The sequence below is a fragment of the Eubalaena glacialis genome, chromosome 4, assembly GCF_028564815.1.
Source record: "Eubalaena glacialis isolate mEubGla1 chromosome 4, mEubGla1.1.hap2.+ XY, whole genome shotgun sequence".
Classification (NCBI taxonomy): Eukaryota; Metazoa; Chordata; class Mammalia; order Artiodactyla; family Balaenidae; genus Eubalaena; species Eubalaena glacialis.
In genome coordinates, this window is record NC_083719.1 from 116106207 (window position 1) to 116127395 (window position 21189).

The 21189-nt window shown below is 41.6% G+C and overlaps 1 protein-coding gene and 1 non-coding gene across 2 annotated transcripts; both read left to right on the top strand.

The window, feature by feature from the left end:
• Window positions 1–6218: 6218 nt before the first annotated feature.
• Window positions 6219–6334, top strand: LOC133091622 (small Cajal body-specific RNA 11). Its single transcript, XR_009700954.1, has one exon. It is a non-coding gene; the product is annotated as a small Cajal body-specific RNA 11 (non-coding RNA).
• Window positions 6335–14330: 7996 nt separating this feature from the next.
• On the top strand, window positions 14331–18906 carry WNT8A (Wnt family member 8A). Its single transcript, XM_061188222.1, has 5 exons — window positions 14331–14498; window positions 14729–14867; window positions 16004–16129; window positions 17000–17142; window positions 18358–18906. Exons 1-5 carry the CDS (start codon window positions 14331–14333, stop codon window positions 18904–18906), a joined length of 1125 nt encoding a protein of 374 aa, XP_061044205.1.
• Window positions 18907–21189: the final 2283 nt, after the last annotated feature.

Sequence of the window (21189 nt, forward strand, 5' to 3'; positions counted from 1 at the left end):
CCTTCTCCCCAGTCACACAGGGTGGAAAATGCAGACATTAGGGATGAGGGGGAAAGGTAAGTACTATCAACAACAATAACAAAATTAATCAATAGGCAATCTTAGAGAGAAATGGAGGGACTTCCCTGGTGGTCCAGCGATTAAGACTCCACACTCCCAATGCAGGGGACCTGGGTTTAATCCCTGGTCGGGGAACTAGATCCTGCATGCTGCAACTAAGAGCCCACATGCCCCAACTAAAGGTCCCACATGCCGCAACTAAAGATCCCACATGCCGCAACTAAAGATCCTCATGCTACAATGAATATCCTGCATGCCGCAGTTAAGACCCAGCACAGTCAAATAAATAAATAAATAATTTTTTAAAGAATGGAAAATTTTATCTGAGCCAAACTGAGGATTATAACCCGGGAGAGAGTCTCTCAGAGAGTTATGAGGATGGTTCCAAAGAATAAGGGAGGAGGTCAGTATACATGCGACAGGCAAAAGTTACCTGTAACCAAGCACACATCTCTTGTAATTTCAACCAAGGTTTGGGAGGCATTTCATGACCAATTTGTCCCACGGCACTAGGGATGCTAGGCAAGGATTCCCAGGATTCTCAGGTCAGGCAAGGATTTCATTGACAGTCCACTCAACGTGCTATTACTGGACTAGACCCTGTTAACAGTAACCAAAAGCCTCTGGACTGCCTATCTCACTAGTTTGTTATGGTCCAGGAAATGGTTCCCTTTTGTTGCTTCTTCACATATCTAGAGTTACACTATCACACTCATTGATCTTATAGAACTATATATTTATAGTGGTCAATTGTTTGTAGTCACCTAATCATCATTAATTTTATCTGAGGCTCAGTCACACATTTGGTAATGCAAGAAACAATAATCTTATAAAATAGGCAGAATACAAGTAATATAGCTAGTAACATTAATAAGGCCATAAGTAAGTATTTCAACTAAGAACTTCCTTTAGGTGTGGCCCAGTATCTATCCAGGTCATCTGACCAGTCTGTCCTGCACCAATTGCTATCTTTAAGGGAAATGATATATTGGCATTGTACATAAAGTTCACTAAAGCTGTCTGCACATACAAGGCAAGTGGTAGGTCATCGTGACCCCTTCCAGAATTGAGAAAGGAATGTTACCTTCTAAGTAATTACATGGCTGGCACCAGGAGAAAAATTGATCTTTACAGTTGAGTCAGTTGAGTAGGCATTTCTGTCATTGGGGAGGTCTGGTTAACTCATAAGGCAGATGTACAACGCACACTGGAGGGGAAGCAGGAGGCCCAAAGGAGCAGGAAAAAATTTTACGTTTAAACTTTTCTTGTCTTGCCTTAAAATGTGAATTTTATTTCATCAATACAAAGACATAGTCAATTCTTCTTGAGAAGATCTCTCAATCTTTCTCCCCACCCATCCCCAATTCATTGTCCACACAACAACCAGAGTAATCTTTTTAAAAAGTGAGTCAGATTCCCCTCACTCCCATACATACACTTAAAGTCCTGCAGTGACTTCCCATTGCACCTAAAATAAAGGGTCCAGGTTATCTGGCTCCTGCTGCTCCCTTCACCCCTCAGCTTTCTCTCTCCTGGACTCCATCAGGATCTCAGAGCACGTGCCACTGGGGGTCCTCTGCTGCTAGGGGCCCTTCTCCCTCTACTCTCTGCATGGCTGACTTCTTCTCTTTAAAAACCTGCTGCAGGACTTCCCTGGTGGTCCAGTGGTTAAGACTCCACACTTCCACTGCAGGTGGTGCAGGCAGGAAGTTCCACATGCCTCACGGTGCAGCCAAAATAAATAAATAAATAAAAATCTGCTTCACTTTTAACCCAACCCCTAAGTACTTTGAGAAATATCAGAGGACTACTTATTGTCTCCCAAATACAAGGTTACACTTGAGTTTGTGTCTGGAGTGACCTGTGTCCTCCTCTCTACCCACTTCCTGTTTGTCCTTCAAAGCTCTGCCAATATCACCTCCTCTTTGAGGCCGAGCCCAGTGAAATCACTCCTGCCCCACAGAACTTAGGGTCAGAGCCATCATTCAGTACTTATCAGATCCTCTCCTTATTTCAGTATTGTCAATTTTTAAAAATGTTTTATGCATATTGTTTTATTTTCCAGATATAAAGTTTCTTCTGAGAGCAAGGACCATTCTTTATATCCTGAATTGCAGCAAGCTCACTAGACCAATTTACATTTGTACAACCCTTTAAAATACCTTTTATTTTATTTATTTATTTTAATAAATTTATTTATTTATTTATTTTTGGCTGTGTTAGGTCTTCGTTGCTGGGTGCGGGCTTCTCATTGCAGTGGCTTCTCTTGTTGTGGAGCACGGGCTCTAGGCGCACGGGCTTCAGTAGTTGTGGTGCGTGGGCTTAGTAGTTGTGGCGCATGGGCTCTAGAGCACAGGCTCGGTAGTTGTGGCACACAGGCTTAGTTGGTCCGCGGCACGTGGGGTCTTCCCGGACCAGGGCTGGAACCCATGTCCCCTGCATTGGCAGGCGGATTCTTAACCACTGTGCCACCAGGAAAGTCCCTAAAATACCATTTATAAAGCTAATGAATATATTTTTTAAATTGTAATAATTTTTAATGATAATTCATATTTGAAAATCAAAACAATATAAAAAGATTTGAAAAGTCTTCCTTAAATCTTGTTCACATCTACCTGTATCCTACCTATCTCATCTTTGAGTCTACAGGAAACAACTTTTATTAGTTTCTTATGTATTATTCCTGTTTCTTTATGATAATGTGGAAAAATATTAATATATATTCTTCTTACTCCCTGTACTAATACAAGAGAGACACATTCTTCACATGGCTATGTACCTCACTTTTTTCACTTAGCAGTGTATCCTGGAAATCTCTCCAGAACAGTACATAGAGAGGAGATATTACTATTCTAAGGCTACAGAGTATACCATTGTGTGGATAGTTTATTTTACTCATTCCCTGTTACTGATTTGTTTCTATGTTTTGCTATTGTAAGTAATACTCCAATGAATAATCTTGTACATGTATCATTTAATACTTGTGAAGTTGTGTCTGCAGATAGATTCCCAGAAGCAGAATTCTGGATCAAAGGGTAAATGCATCTATAATTTTTGCCAATATCTTCAGATTCCTTTCTCAAGGGTTACGGCATTTTGCATTCCCTTCAGCAACGCAAATGGGTCTTACTATTTCTCCACAGCCATGCTAACATAGAATGTTATCTAACTCTTGGATTTTTGCTACTCTGACTGGTGAACAATGGTGTAGTTTCTACCTGCATTCCTCTTATTATGACTGAGCTTGAGCATCTTTTCATATTTTGAAGGGCCATGTTTGTTTCTTGGTCTATCCATGTTCTTGGTCAATTTCTCTATTGAGTTATGATCTTTTCTCAGTTTCTAGGCTTACTCTATATTAGGTAGATTAACCTTTCTCTGTAATATTAATTGTTAATCTTTTCCCCCAATTTTTCATTTGTCTTTTAATTTTATTTATGGCATAATCAATTATTCTTGAGGAATAAGTAAATTACCAAAACTGAAGAAGTAGAAAACCTTTATAAGATCAATTACCATAGAAGAAACTACAAGAGTTTTCAAATGTCTATTTTATTTTTTTTAATATTTATTTATTTATTTACTTGCCTGCATTGGGTCTTAGTTGTGTCATGCGGGATCTTTGCTGTGGCATTCGGGATCTTTTGTTGCAGTGTGCCAGCTTCTCTCTAGTTGTGGCGTGTGGGCTCTAGAGTGCATGGGCTCAGTAGTTGTGGCGTGCAGGCTCTCTAGTTGTGGTGCACGGGCTCTAGAGTGTGCAGGCTCAGTAGTTGTGGTGCACGGGCTTAGTTGCCCTGTGGCATGCGGGATCTTAGTTCCCCGACCAGGGATCAAACCCACATCCCCTGTACTGGAAGGCAGATTCTTAAGCACTGGACCACGAGGGAAGTCCCTCAAATCTCTATTTTAAAGAGGGTACCACGTTCAGAGAGTTTTACTGGTGAGTTCTATCAAACTTTCATGGAACAAATAATCACTATATTATTATTAACTGTGGTTGAAAAAAAAACATAGTATCAAGGAAATGAGAAGACAAGTCACAGACTGGAAGAAATATTTACAAAAGACAAACCCGATAAATGACTGTTATCCAAAATATACAAAGAACTCTTAAACTCAACAATGAGAAAACAAAAACCCAATTAAAAAATGGGCCAAAGACCTTAACAGACACCTCATTAAAGAAGATATACAGATGGCAAATAAACACATGAAAACATGCTCCACATCAATATGTTAACAGAGAATTGCAAATTAAAACAACAGTGAGGGGACTTCCTCGGTGGTCCAGTGGTTAGAATGGACCTTCTAATAAGAATCTGCCTTCCAATGCAGGAGATGTGGGTTCGATCCCTGGTTGGGGAACTAAGATCCCACATGCCACCGGGCAACTAAGCCTGCGTGCTCTAGAGCCCACACGTCACAACTAGAGAGCCTGTGTGCCACAACTACTGAGCCCACATGCTCTGGAGCCCACGCACCACAACTAGAGAGAATAGCCTGCACGCCGCAATGAAAGATCCCACATGCCTCATTGAATATCCCACATGCCACAACTAAGACCCGATGCAGCCAAATAAATAAATAAATAAATATTTTTTAAAAAAATGAATAAAACAACAGTGAGGTACCACTACACATCTGTTAGAAGGGCCAAAATCCAAAACACTGACAACACCAAATACTGTCAAGGATATGGAGCAACAGGAACTCTCATTCACTCCTGGAGGAGATGCAAAATGGTACAGCCACTTTAGAAGACAATTTGGCTGTTTCTTACAAAACAAGTTGAAGACCTATGTCCTCACAAAAACCTGGACTGCTTTATTCATAATTGCCAAAACGTGGAAGCAACCAAGATGTTCTTCAGCAGGTGAATGGATAAATTGTGGTATGTCTAGACAATGAAATATTATTCAGTGCTAAAAAGAAATGAGCTATCAAGCCATGAAAAGACATGGAGGAATATTAGTAAGTGAAAGAAGCCAATCTGAAAAGGCCACATGCTGTATGATTCCAACTACATGACATTCTGGAAAAGGCAAAACTATGGAGACAGTAAAAAGATCAGTGGTTGCCAGCGTTGGGTGGGAGGGTCAGGAAGGAAGAAGGAATGAAGAAGCAGAGCACAGAAGATTTTTATGGCAGTGAAAATATTCTGTATGATACCATAATGATGGATACATGTCATTACACATTTGTCCAAATGCGTAGAATGTACATCAAGAGTGAACCCTAATGTAAACTATGGTCTTTGAGCGATTATGATGGGTCAGTGTAGGTAGAAATGTACCATTCTGGTGAGTAATGCTGCTAACAGGGGAGGTTACACATGTATGGGGACAGGGGGTATATGGGAAATCTCTGTACCTCCTTCTCAATTTTGTTGTAAACTTAAAACTGCTCTAAGAAAATTAAGTCTTCAAAAGCTATTACATATATATATATATATATACACACACACACACATATATACACACAAATATACACACACAGAAATCAGATCAGGGGTTGCCAGGAGCTGCGATGGGGGAGGGGTTGATTATAAAAGAGCACAAAAGAACTTGGGGTAATGAAAATGTTTTGTGTGTTGATTGTGGTGGTTACTACATAACTGTATATATTTGTCAAAATTTTTATATACTTAAAAAGGATAAAGTTTACTGTATGTAAGTTATGCCTTACTAAATTTGACCTTTAAACATTTCTAAGAATGTATACCTTTTAAAATTCATTGAACAAATATTTACTGCATGTCAACTATGTGCCTGGTACTATTGTAGGCCCTGGGGATACAACAGTGACTAAAATAGACAAAATTCTGTTTTCATGGTGTTTATATTCTGTTGGGAGAAACAGACAATAAACAAGATTAATATGTAAAATATCTAGCATGTTAGTGTTGGTAAGATTTGCTATCAGAGTAGATATGGGGTGTGAGGAAGAGGAGCCTAGAATTGCCCTTAACAATTGAAAGATAGAGTTGCCATTTATTGAGATGGGAAGACTGGTTAGAGGATCAGATTGAGAGTGAAGAGGGAGAGAACGGGAAGCTCTGTTTTGGACATGTCACATTTGAAATGCCTACTAGATAGCCAATTAGGCCTTCCTGGAGGATGTCCAGCAGACAGCTGGATATACAAGTTTGGAGCATAGGTGAGGTCTGACTAAAGATATAATTTTGGAGTCTGGCAGGACATGCAGCAATCTCCCTCTCATTTTAGGAGGGCCATCCTAAGAATAGGGTTGGCTCTTAAACACACAAGAGGACAATTTAAGAAAAAAAAAAGATATAATTTTGGGACAGTCACCATATGGGAGTAAATACAGATAAAAAATAGAAGATGTCTGAGGAATGAGCCTCAGTGCTCTCCAATATTAATAGGTCAGAGAAATGAAGAGGAACCAGCAGACTGAGACAGAGTGGCCAGAGGTAAAAGAGAAACCAATCATCTCTGGAGTCCTGGAAGCTGAAAGAAGTGAAAGTTACAAGATGGAGAGTGAATGATCTACAACAACTCTGGATTTGGCAATGTGGAGATCACTGGTAATCTAAAGTAGTTTCAATGGAACAGTGAGTGTGAAAGAAAAAGTTAGAGAAGTTTGTAAACATTTAGAAACAAGCACTGTTCACTATAATGTTAAAACTAAAATGTTAAATCTGCTCTTCCATTTTTTAATAGTTCCAAGTACTTAATGGTCCTTTCATTATCTGTCCTGATTTTTCCTTGGTTCTGTTTCCTGGGTTGGGCAGGGAGAGATGAAGTCAGCTGCTGGAAGATAGCCCCTGCTAAGCACTGGCAGAAATTGATCTTACTCAGACCATCCCAGTTGCATTTCACTTCCCCAATTTAAATTTTATTTTTAAGAAATCTGACATAAAACAACAAGTATGTGTATTCTAGTTAAACATTGCAGGTTGAATACATGCATTTATTGTCCCTTCCTCACAAAATAGTAAAGGGAGTTTTTTTCAGCACAACTCCAAAGTCAAAGAGGAGCCAAAAGTAGAGGGAAAACAAAATTCGGAAAGGTGGAAAGCAGCTGAGTTTACAAGTCTTGAGAAACCAGGAAAAAAAGTCTTGAGAAACTTTTTTTTATTGCAATCATGAAACAAGAACAAAGAATATGAGAAAACTCCTATTTTCTCCTAGAAAATAAAACAACGAAAAAAATTTTTTACTATGGAAAACAGGAAAGAAGAGATAAAATGAGAGTATCAGTCCAGGAGGCTCAATAACTCCGCCTCCCCAAACACACACACAAAAAATAATTGTAGAAAAAGAAAATATAGAAAATGAAAGAAATTATCAAAGAAATAATATAAGAAAGTTTACCAGTCCAAAAAGACATGTTTACAGATTGAAAGAGTTCATGAGTACTAAACACGAGAAATGAAAAAGTTCTACACCAATGCCACATCATTGTGAAATTTCAGTGTGCTGGGGATAAAGAAAAGTTTCTAAAAGCTTCTAAGGAGGGTGGGGAGAAGAAGAACAGGTAACCTACAAAAGACTAGGATTCAATTCAGCATAAGATTTCTCAACAGCAACCCTGGAAACTAGAAGACATTGGAACACTTACCTCAACATTCTTTAGGAAAATTATTTCCAATCTACAATTCTATACCCTACCAAAATAGTAATTTAAAAATTTTAAATATCAATCAAGTGAGAGTAGAATAAAACTTTTCGGATATGTGAGGTCTCAAAAAATTTGCTTCCTATGCACCCTTTCTCAGGAAGCTACTGAAATGTTATCTACCAAAATGAGGGAGTAAACAGAGATAAAAAGACATAAGATTTAAGAAACAGGATGTGCAACAAAGTGGAGAAGCAAAGTGAACCCTCATCCTGATGGTGAAAGAACACACTAGGATGACAGCTATGCAGTATGCAGAGAAGTAACTAGGCCAGATTGGAGCAAGTCTGAGAGTTAAATAAGAGGTCTTTTGGGTAAGGGCAGAATTTACATAGAAAACTAAGCAAACAACAACAAAAACAGATAATTATTAATTCCAGGGAAAATAAAAAGACATGTAGGGAAAGAAAAGTAAGCCTGATTTATTACATGACTCTCCTCTAAATAGTATACCTGATCATAATGTAAACATTCAATATTGACCTAAGTAAATTTAACTATACGAGGAGATGGAAAGATGATAAAGATGCATTTGTATTTGGTAAGTGGGAAAAGAAAAGAGAGGTCAATCCTCATCATCCATGGTGGGAAGTCAACAAATAATACCTAAAATTGAAAAAAAAACAATAAATAGGACACGAATAGGTTTTTTAGAAACATGGAGATAACACTAATAGCATCAGATAAAAGAATTGAAAGTTGTTGCTTCTTGAGAGGACGGTGCAGGTATAGTTGAGGCTGCTGCTTTTCTTAACAAACCTTATAGACTACTTACTCATATTAACATGCTTAATTTTTATTTAATATAAAAATTAAGAGAAAACAAGTTAGATTAATATGTAGTGTCACAGAAAGGGGTCCATGATATAAAAGTTTAAAAACCAAATTGAGGAATAACAACACAATTCTATTTTTTAAATTATGTATGTATTTACAAACATTTGTACATGCAAAGAATCCACACTAAGCTGTTCATGATGGTTACTCACAGGGAGTGGGACGGGGGAGACTCTCATTTTTATTTTTATTTTTTTGAGACTCTCATTTTTTACTTTACATATTTCCATTTTGTTTACTTTTTTGGTAATAAGTATTAATCATTTACATATTTTTTAAGGTGTATTTGTTCATGTGTGTATATCAAATACAATGTTGTTTGCTTGATAACTTTTTCAATTATGCTTTATATCCACAAGCACACTGCAAGTTTTTTAAGGACCAATGTCATGTTAGAAGCTTTACTGTATATGCATCGCAGTGCCAACCACTGGGCTGGCTACCCATTGGGCAGGTGCTCGATAAAGGCTGAAATTGCAATACTGAATCCCACATCAGAGAAACAAAGAGCATGTTGTACCATTCATCGCCACCAGATGGCAGGTCTCTATCAGAAGTCCTTGTGTATGGAGATTTACTCATTATCCTTACTCCCCCTCCAACCTTTCCAGAGTACTTTATCTCACTGTATTGTTATAAATTATTTAAGCTTTTCTCTCTCAGACCAGACTAAGAGCTCCTCCAGGATAAAAACAAGTAATGATAATTCATCTTAGACCCGTAAGTGTTGAATACTAGCCTGAACTAAGTAGGTAAATATTTTTAGAATAAATAAATGGATAGATGGATGCATATTTCTCTGAAAACTAATAAAATTCCACAATCATCTCCATACTTTCAACAACAATCAGTCAAGAAACATTAACTTGGAACTTCTGTGTCCTATCTAATGTCCAGAGATGGGAGTTTTGAACAGTGAGAGAATAAAAAATATAATAAAGGGGTTTTAGCCAACCAAAATCTCTCCTTGGATGAGCCCCTCCAACTCCAAACCTTTCTAGGCTAATGATGATGCAGCTTCTGCCACCTGGGCACCTCAGTTTGATGGGAGAATATGCTGCTATCCTTGGAGAGATTCCTGTGTGGTTGGGATTGACAAGGCCAAGCCCTAAGGAGCTTCCCAACTGATGAAGGAAATATACCTTCAAGCAAGAAACAGCTAGTCATGGCTTGCAGATTTATCCCCTCTAATGTACCCCAGCCCTCACAGGCCCATGTGTTCCAGCAACTGCTCCCATTTTCCACACAGGAAGGCCTATTTTCTTCCCCACACTTGGAACCCTAGATCTCAAAGGGAAAATTGAAGTATTCTCCTCTTCCTTCCCTGGGTATATTGTTGAGGAACTTTGCAAGTCATTGAGGCTAAATTGGGGGGTCAAAGGGAGGGTCAGGAGCTCAAACAGCTGTGGCATTTGGACTGGGAGTCACCAGGGGGTGGGAAGAGACAAGCTTCCAGGGAGGAGGGGTGGAGACCAGAGATTAAAAATTCCTGAGCTCTGCTCAGTGTCACTGCTCAGAAGAATATGCATAGAGGCTCATTCTCTCTACCCCCCATCTCCATCCCTTATCTAATTAGCAGAGGAGTGTTAAAAGTCAGAAATCCTATCTCTTTCTCTTCTGGCATTCTCCAGCCATCTCCACCCTCTCTCCACCCTCTCACTCAACTCCCACATCCCCCAACTTGCTCCATAGTCTAAGCAGTCCCTCTAGTCTCAGAGCCCTGAAAAAGGAGCCTGGAAAAGAAATGTGGAGGAACCAGGGATCTGGGGAGTTTAGTGAGAATGCACATCTGGAAGAAGCATTAGCTTAGGATGCACACCATCATCACCACAGGGTGACCAACCATCCTGGTTTGCCCAAGACTGTTCTGGTTTAAGCACTGAAAGTCCCATACCACGGGAAACACCTCAGTCCTGGGCAAACCAGGCTCTCTTGGCCCCAACTCACTCTGAGTAAATCCTCTCTCTCTGGGCCTCAGTTATATCCTTGTAAAAATGGGAGCCTCTAGCTCAGACACTCTATGCCTCTATAAATGGCCTCTAGATTTCCTGAAGCTGGGCACAGCAAGGGTGACTCTGGCTTACTCCTCACTGATTACTGCCCCCAGTGTTCCCCTAAGACTCCTGGTATCTCAACATCCTGGAACATGAGGTGGAAGGGGCCTTCAGGATTATCCTGTCCTACTCCTCTCTAGCTCTATGAACACCATTCCAGTGGAATACAGTGCATTTATTCATTGCATTCCACTTACCACTCGATGCCCTACATTATAGTTAGATACAGACCTTATCTCCTTTTTACTAGGTACTAAGCTCCTTGAGGGCAGGTAGCAAGACTTTGGCTCAGGAAAGGTTAAAGCCTCGCACATAACTGGAACAAACCAATATTTGGTGTTAAATTCTACAAAGAAATCTTTTGCACTTTACCTCCCAGTGGCCTAGAGGGAGGATACAGGGATCCAGCGGTGTTGTGGGAGGCAGCTTGTCCAGTCTCAGAGAACCTATTGTGAAATTTTTAGGAATTTTGCAAACTGGTTGTTAAACACAGCTGTTATTAAAATTAAATTATATAAACTTACAATTAAACTTATAAATAAATTAATTATATTAAAAACAAAGGGGAAAATAAAAAGGAACTCCCTGGAGGGCAGTGGTTAGGACTCAGTCCTCTCACTGACGGGGCCTGGGGTTCGATCCTTGGTCAGGGAACTAAAATCCCATAAGCTGCATGACGCGGCCAAACAAAAACAAAGATAAGTAGTCAAAATTTATCACTTCCTAATTATTTTACTAGATTTTACTATTATCTATACCCTTAAGGTTACTTACATCTATTATACCTACGATAAAAATATTGTATAATGATGTGCCACTATTTATCTCTTCCCAAGTCCACATTGGTAGTTTGAAATCAGCCATGGTGGAAGTATTTACACCATGCGAATCAGCAAACACTACCAATCATGTCTCCTGTCACACTGAAACTTGTTGTTGAATATCTACCAGCACACCACTAGCTCAGATATACTACTATTCTGTCTGTCTGGCCAGAGGCCCACTCTACCTCCACTATTATCTTCTACTCTAGTCTTCAGTTCCTGATTTCCATTCCCAGAAGAGAGAAACCAACAGTTGAAAGAGTTGAATTGTCACTTAAAAACTAATGAGATAATAGAGTTGAGGTTAAGGAAATGGATGCACAGCTGGCTGTAGATGATGTGTAGACTTCAGTGTGGAGTACTTATCTCTGGCTCTTCTCTCCCTCCAGGAGACCCTCTACCACAATGAATGACTATGATCAGTCCAGCACAGCGGTCTTATGTAGACAGAGTCCCAAAGGACTCTGAAGAAGCCATTGGTTGCCCTCCAGGTATCCATCTTACAGGCTTATCCAGATGGCCAACTGAAGGATTTAAAGATATATAAGATTCCCATGCTGACAGCTGGAGAAGACAAGACTTTCCCATCTCTGGCCTACAATCACCTCTGGGGTTCATAAATTTTATAAATCATAAAATTAGGATTATAGCATGCAAGAGAGCTGGTAGAATCCCTAGAGGTTATTCAATACTCAACATCTTCCCAACTCTCTCATTTTTCAAATGAAATAATTGAGCCCACATGACAGTAAATAGCTTGCCCAGGGTCACATAATAAATTAGTGGCCAACATCCAAGACTCCTTATACCTGGAGCAGAGGCCTTTCTTTAACATCCTAAATTCCTTTTAGAGAAATTATATGATCTTTAGAGAATGTGAGCTGGAGCAAGCACAAAGTTTACACACAAAAAGCTCACCACCTTCCCCTCTCCTTCCTAGAAAATTAAAGAATATTTTTATAGAGTACCAACTAAATGCCAAGTGCTATGGGGAGCACAGAAGAATAAGACCCAGTCACTCATACACAGGAAGTGAATGTGGGATCACTCCTAAAACTCTTTCAAGGGGTGTGGGAGATTCCTCGGGTCTAATGTGACCCCTGTTCTGACCACACAGTCAGTGGCATGGAAATCAACCCTGCTGTCTTAAGAAGTGAAAGTTAAACAATAGATTCTTTTTTTTTTTTTAAAGTATCATTCAGTTACAATATTAAATCAGTTTCAGGTGTAAATATTAGATTCTTGATTGGGAAAAGTAGGAAACAGAGAAAAGGCCACTGAGGCAAAACTCAGTGCGCTTTTCCCAAGTAACTCAGTGTGGGACACCTCTCTTCCCCAAGGAGAGAATCCCACAAGCAAGGAAAGGAAGAGAGCTTGCTGGGCCGAGAGCCAGAGCTTTAGTCCATTAAGGACATTTTGCATTTGAGACATTCATACCCATCCTCCTAGAAAAATGAAACAGAAAAAAAGACACAGAATAGGAGCCCAAATTTCTTATTAGATTTCAACATATCTAAAATCACTCTGTCAAACTGCTATAAAAATTTCTAAACATTTTCATTTCTGTACTTATCTTCTCACATAAAGGTAATAGTTTGCAGGCTGACACTAAGCCCAGCCCACACTTTGAGTTCACTGCTCTATAAAGGCCTGGGGACTCCTTGGCCCCTGGAACTCCTCTGGTGGGGGGATTTCTGAGCTCCCTTTCTCATCCAAATCCAGTCCAGGGTGCTGTGAAGTGATCTGGATTGTGGTCACAGAGTAATGAGTTAGGACTGTAACTTCCTGTTTGTACTTTCCTCTGCATCTCTTTAGCCTGCCTTCCCCAGCCTTAGAAAAGAGTTTCACCAACCAAGGAAGATCTCCACCCCTTCATTGCAGTCCCCAACCCCACCTAATATTGCCTCGGGTTCTTCCTAGGGGCCACAAGTTCTTTTATTCATTCATTCCTTCACTCATTTGTTCATTCATCCAGGCATCTTCTTCAGCACTAAGAATACAAAGTGAATCTTAAAGACAGATTCCTGCCTAAGGAGCTTATGTCCTAGCAACAAAGTGCTATCAGAAAGAAAGGCATCAGTCTTCTTAAATATAGCCCTGGGTGGCCCAAAGGTTGATTCTCACATATACAAGCAGTTAACAAACTAGAGCTCTAACAAATATAAAATGGTAGACCTACTAGGAATGAAGGAAATTTACCAGAACTTACTTTGGTAGAATATGGTAGAAGGGACTGTTGAGAGGTGGCCTCTGAAGTGTGTCTGCTCCAGGGTCCCACGTGACTTTACAGTCACCAAGGGAGGAGGTAGGAATGGTGCACTTGCTTACTTGGGTAAAATGAGTAGGAGAGGGCCCCAAGTAGAGTTCCTCTATAATTATTAACACCTTGAGGAGGAAGGCAGGGTAAGGAGTGGGGTCTCATTAACGGGTGAGGACACCGTAACTTTGAGGGATAGATGACCTATCTTTAGAATTAGCAGAGTTAGGAAACTTGCTGGCTCTGGGCTACAAGATTCTGAAAAATGAGCCCTCAAGCAGGAAGAGACAAAAGTCTGACTTATAGAGGGTAGAAACCTCCTGGGTAGGGAAAGGCTTCAGCCCATCTGTCAGCCTGGGCGGGAAGAAGGGCTGGCAGGGCGGGGCAGGGCGGGGCTTCCCTTGGAGGCTTTGGGCTGAGTCCCTCCTCCCTGGTCCCCCATTGGGTCAGTGGCTCCTACAGCCCTGCCAGTGAGGGACAAATGAGAAGAGCTGTTGATTTTTTCCCCCTTGGCCATTCAGCATTTCCCTACATAAATACTGAGAAAGATCCTGCCCTCTCCTCACTTCTCTGGACTTGGCCCTGGGCTAGACTCGGTCCCCTGGGGGTGGGAAGGGCCATGGGGGACTTGTTTATGTTCAGGGTGGCTGTGGGCATATGCTATGCAACCTTCAGTGCCTCTGCCTGGTAAGTCCTTCTCTCTCCCTCCCCCCCACCCCCCCTCCTCACCAAGGAAGCTTCTACTACCTCATCCCCATTCACCATTGCCTCACTTTTTCTCTTTTTGGTAGGTCAGTGAACAATTTCCTGATAACAGGTCCCAAGGTAGGATGATCTCCTGCTCCTGTTTTTACCCATCCAGGTTCCTAAGGGAACTCTTTTGGGGAAGGAAAAGAGGGGAGGGGAGATAGTGCCAGAAGTCACCCACCCAAAGGAACCTATGATTGATTATTCCCTAATGGAGAGCTAACCCATTTGAGTCTTGCCTGCACCCTCCGACCGAGACGACCTGACTAGAGCCAGGGTTGAAGCTCACATCCTTTTCCCTCTGCCAGGCCTATCTGACCTACACCACCAGTGTGGCCCTGGGTGCCCAGAGTGGCATTGAGGAGTGTAAGTTCCAATTTGCTTGGGAACGCTGGAACTGCCCTGAAAATGCTCTCCAGCTTTCCACTCACAACAGGCTGAGAAGTGGTAAGTTTGTGCACCTGTACAAGGGGGTATATGTCCATGAAGTTGGGCTTGAAGTATATATGTATGTGTAACATGTATGTGTACAGTGAAATGAAAAAGTTATCAGTGATCTGCCACTTCCTTGTTGTGTGACCTTAAGTGAGTTACTTCTCCCTCTCTCAACCTCAGTGTTGTCATTTGGGTCAATAAGGTCAGCTGTTTAGCTCACCAGGAGTGTTGTGAGGGTTGAATGAGGTGAATACAAAGGTATCTATATAGAAATGTAATTACTCTATTTTTTAATGCATGCCTGTATTTGTGTTTGTACACACTTATCTTGTACTGATTTGCATGAAACAAAAATGGGGAAAGGGCTCTGTGTTTACAGCCCCTGAGGGAGTTTCAACTGTCATAAAATCCCAACAGAGAAACTGAGAGATCACACATTGAGCTATGCTTCAGGGTGAGTGTGTGTGTGTGTGTGTGTGTGTGTGTGTGTGCAGTTGTTTGTAACTATGTATAGTAGTTTGCATGAAAGTTGTTTATGTAGAAACTATTAATGAAGAGTTGCCTGAGAAAAGCTGGGGGGAAGAGAGTAAAGAAGATTGGGAAAAAAGTATCTTCCTGTGGGGTATACAAATAGGATGAGAAGTAAAATGGGACAATGTTTATAAAGAGTTAGGAAGATACAAGCTCAGTAAGTGGTAGGTATTATCATGATGATTATTACATGGCTCCAACTCCGTGTCAGAGAGAAGAAAATACCCTTCTCTCTTTCATAAGCTAGCCTCATAGCTCTGAGTCCTCACTGCCTAAGGACAAGAAGCAATGGCTAATGAACAGAGGCCTAGGCTGGATATCAGGGGGATAGTGTCCTGGTCTCAACACCATAACTGGTGAGGAGAGTGGCCTTGGTCTCATCACTTTATCTCTGGGTTTTACTTTCCCCATCTGTAGCATGGGGATGCTCATTCCTGCCTGGATGAAGTAAGGATGCTGGAAAGGCATGCACTGTTCTCTCAAGTAGAAGAGCATTCTCTTAATAAACCCAAAGAGGGAGGGGGACAGGAGAGAGAAATGAAATGGCATTGCTTTTCCAAAACCTCTGCTTTGGGTCATCAGGGTCCTAGTTTCCAGCCCCCTCTTTCTTTCCAAAGCCACCAGGGAGACTTCCTTCATTCATGCTATCAGCTCTGCTGGAGTCATGTACACCATCACCAAGAACTGTAGCATGGGCGACTTTGAAAACTGTGGCTGTGATGAGTCAAAAAATGGAAAAACAGGTAAGTTGTGCTCTCTGATGGGGGTGGGAAGAGGTGAGGGGTATAGAGCTGAGCGTAGGCTAAACTCTTCCAGGGAAAGGCTGAGGGAAACAGCTTCTTCAAACCCCTAGACTCTAGCAGCAGCTTCATTGGTGGGAGCTCCTAGATCTAGACCCTCCTAAGAACTGAGCTGGATCCATGATTCCAGGATCAGCAAGTAGCACCAAGCTCTAAAGCCAACAAGGCATCTAGGAAGGAGGAAGCCAAAGAGAGTTTAAAACTAACCCTTGTATTTCAGGCTTAGAATGACTTGTCCATAATCCAGAGCTACCCAATTATCTGCAGACAGCCTAAGAGACTTAGATTTGTCACTAATGAGGGAGGAGGTGGCTCTAACAAGACTACTGTAGCATAATGGTACAGAATTCTAGAATGTTTGAACTGCAGTGAACATTTGAGATCCTCTAGGCCAGCCACAGCGTGGCTACCTTTACTTTGGGTATAGAGTTGAACTGTCTAGATTTGGGGAGTGCCTGAAGGGTGGGCAGTTGGCTTTGGGAATAGGACTCCCCCCCCCCCACCCAAAATACCTCCATTTCCCTGTTTCACCTTTTTCTTTTTCCTTTTTTTTTTTTTTTTGGCCGCCCTGCGTGGCTTGCAGGATCTTATTTCCCTGACCAGGGATTGAACCCCGGCCTTGGCAGTGAGAGTGCGGAGCCCTAACCACTGGACTACCAGGGAATTCTCTCCCTGTCTCACCTTTAGATATAGCTTTACACACTTCTAGGACTCTTGGGGATGGTTTGTCTATGTCAGCTAAAATGACCTTGACTCTTCTCCAGGGACTTAGCAGGAAGCTATACGCAGAACTTATTCTTTCCTTATGTGTAGGAGGCCATGGCTGGATCTGGGGAGGCTGCAGCGACAATGTAGAGTTTGGGGAAAGAATCTCCAAACTCTTCGTGGACAGCCTGGAGAAGGGGAAGGATGCCAGAGCCCTGATGAATCTTCATAACAACAGGGCAGGCAGGCTGGTACGTATAAGAGTTGACCAATGAGCCAACAGGCTCAGTATTTACAAAAGCCTCACATCCATACAGACCTTCACAACTTACCAAGAGCTATTTACAAAAGCCTCACATCCATACAGACCTTCACAACTTACCAAGAGCTGTCTCATACATGTTTCATCCTCACACCACCCAGCAGGACTGGGATAGCTACCCCCATTCTCTGGATGACAAAGCCAGTTAAGGCAGAGGCGTGGCTTGGCCAAGGCAATACAACTAATAAGTATCAGAACCAGGCAATGAACACAGATCTTCTAGCCTAGTCCTTTTATCACTAAACCTTATATGCTAACTCCTTCTACAGGCAGGTTTCTGAGAACACAGAACAATACAGAACAAAGGCCTTGCTTCCATGACTTAAAATTTTAACCATTTCAACTGCATTTCTAGGAAATTAACAGGGGTTTATCATACAACCTATGTTCTAATGTCTTTCTGGGCTTGGAGGGGTTGGGACTGATCTAAGATTCTCTGGAAGGTCTATTCTCCCCCAAGACTTCTGGTGGGGTAGCAATCCTTGGAGTGTTCTGAACTGAAATCTGGAGTCTAGTTGTATTGAGAGCTAAGAGCATAGAAATTTCCCTTTGAACCTATACCTAGATGTCCTGGTTGCCCATGGCAAAGAGAAGAGGTTTTCAAGGCAATTACAACCATGGGTAATCACCTTGGGGGTAGGGGTTCAGACTCCAGAGCTTCCTTCCCTCTGGAAGAGGGCCCAAAAGACAAATCCAAATACCCATAAATACTCTAGCCCCCAGCTTCAACACAATAACAGTGCCAATGATCATGTTTTTCATTTTTAATTTACAAGGTATTTTCTTGATCATTCTTATTCTTATGGGTAGAAAGAGAAACAAGCTCACAAGTGATGAAGTTGGGCCTTCAGCCTAGGTTTCCTGACTTCAGTAACCTTCTCAACACTTGCCTCACTTCTTCCATAAGAGTCACTCAGGGGAACGTTAAAATCACCAATACCATGGCCTTTAAACCTCTGAACTTCCTAATTGAGAAGATATGAGGTAGGGCCCAGATCTTCTTACGGGCCTCCCTCGTAATTCTAGTGTACTCTAAAGTTAAGAAGCACAACTCTAAAATATTCCATTAATTGCTAGCCTTTGGTCTTCTCTATCCAGAGCCAATCTCCTTTTGTCCTCCCTCCCTCTTTCTCTCTCTGTGAAGGCAGTGAGAGCCACCATGAAAAGGACTTGCAAATGTCATGGCATCTCGGGGAGCTGTAGTATCCAGACATGCTGGCTGCAGCTGGCTAACTTCCGGGAGATGGGCAACTACCTAAAGGCCAAGTATGACCGGGCACTGAAAATTGAGATGGATAAGCGGCGGCTAAGGGCTGGGAACAGTGCCGAGGGCCACTGGGCACCCACTGAGGCCTTCCTTCCTAGTGCAGAAGCTGAGCTGATCTTTTTAGAGGAATCGCCTGATTACTGTACCCGCAATTCCAGCTTGGGCATCTATGGCACAGAGGGTCGGGAGTGTCTGCAGAACAGCCACAATACATCCAGGTGGGAGCAATGCAGCTGCGGGCGCTTGTGTACAGAGTGTGGCCTGCAGGTGGAAGAGAAGAGAACTGAGGCTATAAGCAGCTGTAACTGCAAATTCCAGTGGTGCTGCACGGTCAAGTGTGACCAGTGTAGGCATGTGGTGAGCAAGTACTACTGCACGCGCTCCCCAGGCAGTGCTTGGTCCCAGGGCAAGGGCAGCACACGATAGCACCCCACAGGAACTTACTTGCTCAGTTGCATGACAGTGGAGGGGGGACACAGCTTTTCTCCGGGAGAGAAAAGAAAAACAATTGGAAAGTCACAGGGTTGATCTGTAGTCCTCTTGATATCTGCTGTACATGGGAAAATGGAGGCCTAAGATTATACAGCATGTTCTTGACAGAGCTAAAATGGGAATCTGGGCCTCCTAACTTGGGTAGACCCCATTTCATCTTTCCTACAAGTTACTTCCTGGTCTTTCTGCCTGTAATTTTGCAGCTTGCTAAAGGGGGAGTTTTGGTTTGGGGTCCATATCCAAAAAGACCTTCAAAGTACTTGCCCCTGGAGTTTCAGACCATGTCCAACCCAGCTGTGTGGCTGAGAATCAGAGAACGGAAGCCAAAAATGAGAGTTCTGTCCAGACTCCTGAAGGAGCAACCTTCCCCTACTCTGGCAAGCTCCAGAAAGACCAACTACAAGTTCATACAGATAAGTGGGGCAGAGGCTACATACCTGCCTAGAGGGAGGTATTTAAGGTGTTGGGTTTTTTACCTCAATATGCACTTTTGAAAAGTTCACCCCACCCAACCCTGGGGAAACCAGTACCCAATATAACCTGATGACTTTTCCAGCTCAGAAACTATCTCTGGAGCCATGGAGAAGGGATGGTCACAGTAAGTGGACAGATGACTACAACTTACCTGTTCAAGGCCCCCCCAAGAGGGATTTCCCCCAAAGAGCTGTAGAACAACTCTCTTTTGTTATTTTCCCAGATTGGGAACTCATCTTCATTCTGCAATAAATGCTTCTAGAATATATATTTAATTGAGACCTTTTATTTCTCTCCTTGGAAACCTTAGGATCAGAAAGGGAATGAGAAACCCTGCTTCTATATCCCAATTATACACAAGGCTAAAGGAGAAACTGGAAATATCCAACCCCCTTGATATCAGTGTTTGACAGATAATAAAATTGAGACCCAAGAACTGGCCTATAGGAAAAGAATCCAGATTTCTGGATTTGGAAAGTATTATTTTAATGCAACCTAAGCAACTTGAGGAACAAGCAAGCCCTTCGAACTTGAATCATATTCAAAGTGTGTTTGCTCTCTTAACTTGGACTTCCTGGGGTGTCTGTACACCAAGGACCTGGGCCCCAAGGCAAGAGACTAGGAAAGTTGTGGATTCTACCTTCCTCATTTACACTTCTACATCTTCTACTGGTAAGCTTTGGGGGAGGAGTAGTTTCCCATAAAGAGAGCCCTAGGGGCTCAACCACTGGTCTCCTAAATCTGAGCATCTTGGCCTTTGGAGTCTCCCCTCTCTGCAAAGGTCGAGCACCCTGCAGGGGGGACGTATTTCAAATATGTTGAATAAACAAGTAAAATGACTGGTCATCAAGAGTGGGGAAACATTCTTAGCTTAATGTTTTAAATTAAAAAACAATTTAAATGTTCAACATCAGGGCAAACTAGTTAAGTCATGGCTATACAATGGAATATTAGCCATTAAAATAATATTCTGAAAAATATTTAGTAACATGAAAAACATGCATGATATAATTAAGTGAATAAAGTTAATTACAAAACAGCATGTTCAGGATGAACCCAATTTTGTTTTAAAAATAGGAAAATATTAGCTATCATGTAATACCAAAATAGAGTGGTTTGTTTTCCTTTTTGTTTTTCTGTATTTTTATATTTGTCTACAATAAACAAATATTTTTGTCATCAAAAAAATTAATAGTAAGTTATTTTTTTAATGCCAGCAGGGAATAATCAATCCATTTTTTTGTTTGTTTGAGTGAAAAGGAAGGTGAAATGTTCATTAAGGAAGTTGGCATCTCAGGAGAAACCATAAGCAGGTGCCTTGAAAGTCTACCCTGGTCTCTATTACTTCTGTGCATTTAAAACTACCACAGATGCCAGACACCAGAGATAAGGAGAAATCCATAAAAATGCAGCCTATGTCAAGGAAACAGAAGATTTCCTCTACCTCCCTCCTTCTAAGGAAGGTTAAAAAAAACACACTGCAGTTAGCAACGAAGAAGTGTGTATGTGTGCGTGTGTGTGTGTGTGTGTGTGTATGTGATGGTGGTGGTGGCACTGGTAGAAGGGAGAATGGAAGCGATACCATCTAAGCACAAAAATTGTGGTGAAGCAATAGGCAACCAAAAGAAAAGATTATTTCCCTGGGGCTCAGACAAAAAAATAAAAAACAAAATTATCTAGCTTGATGTCAAACCCTCAAAACCCTCAATAAACATAGACAATAAACATAGATGCCAAATTACT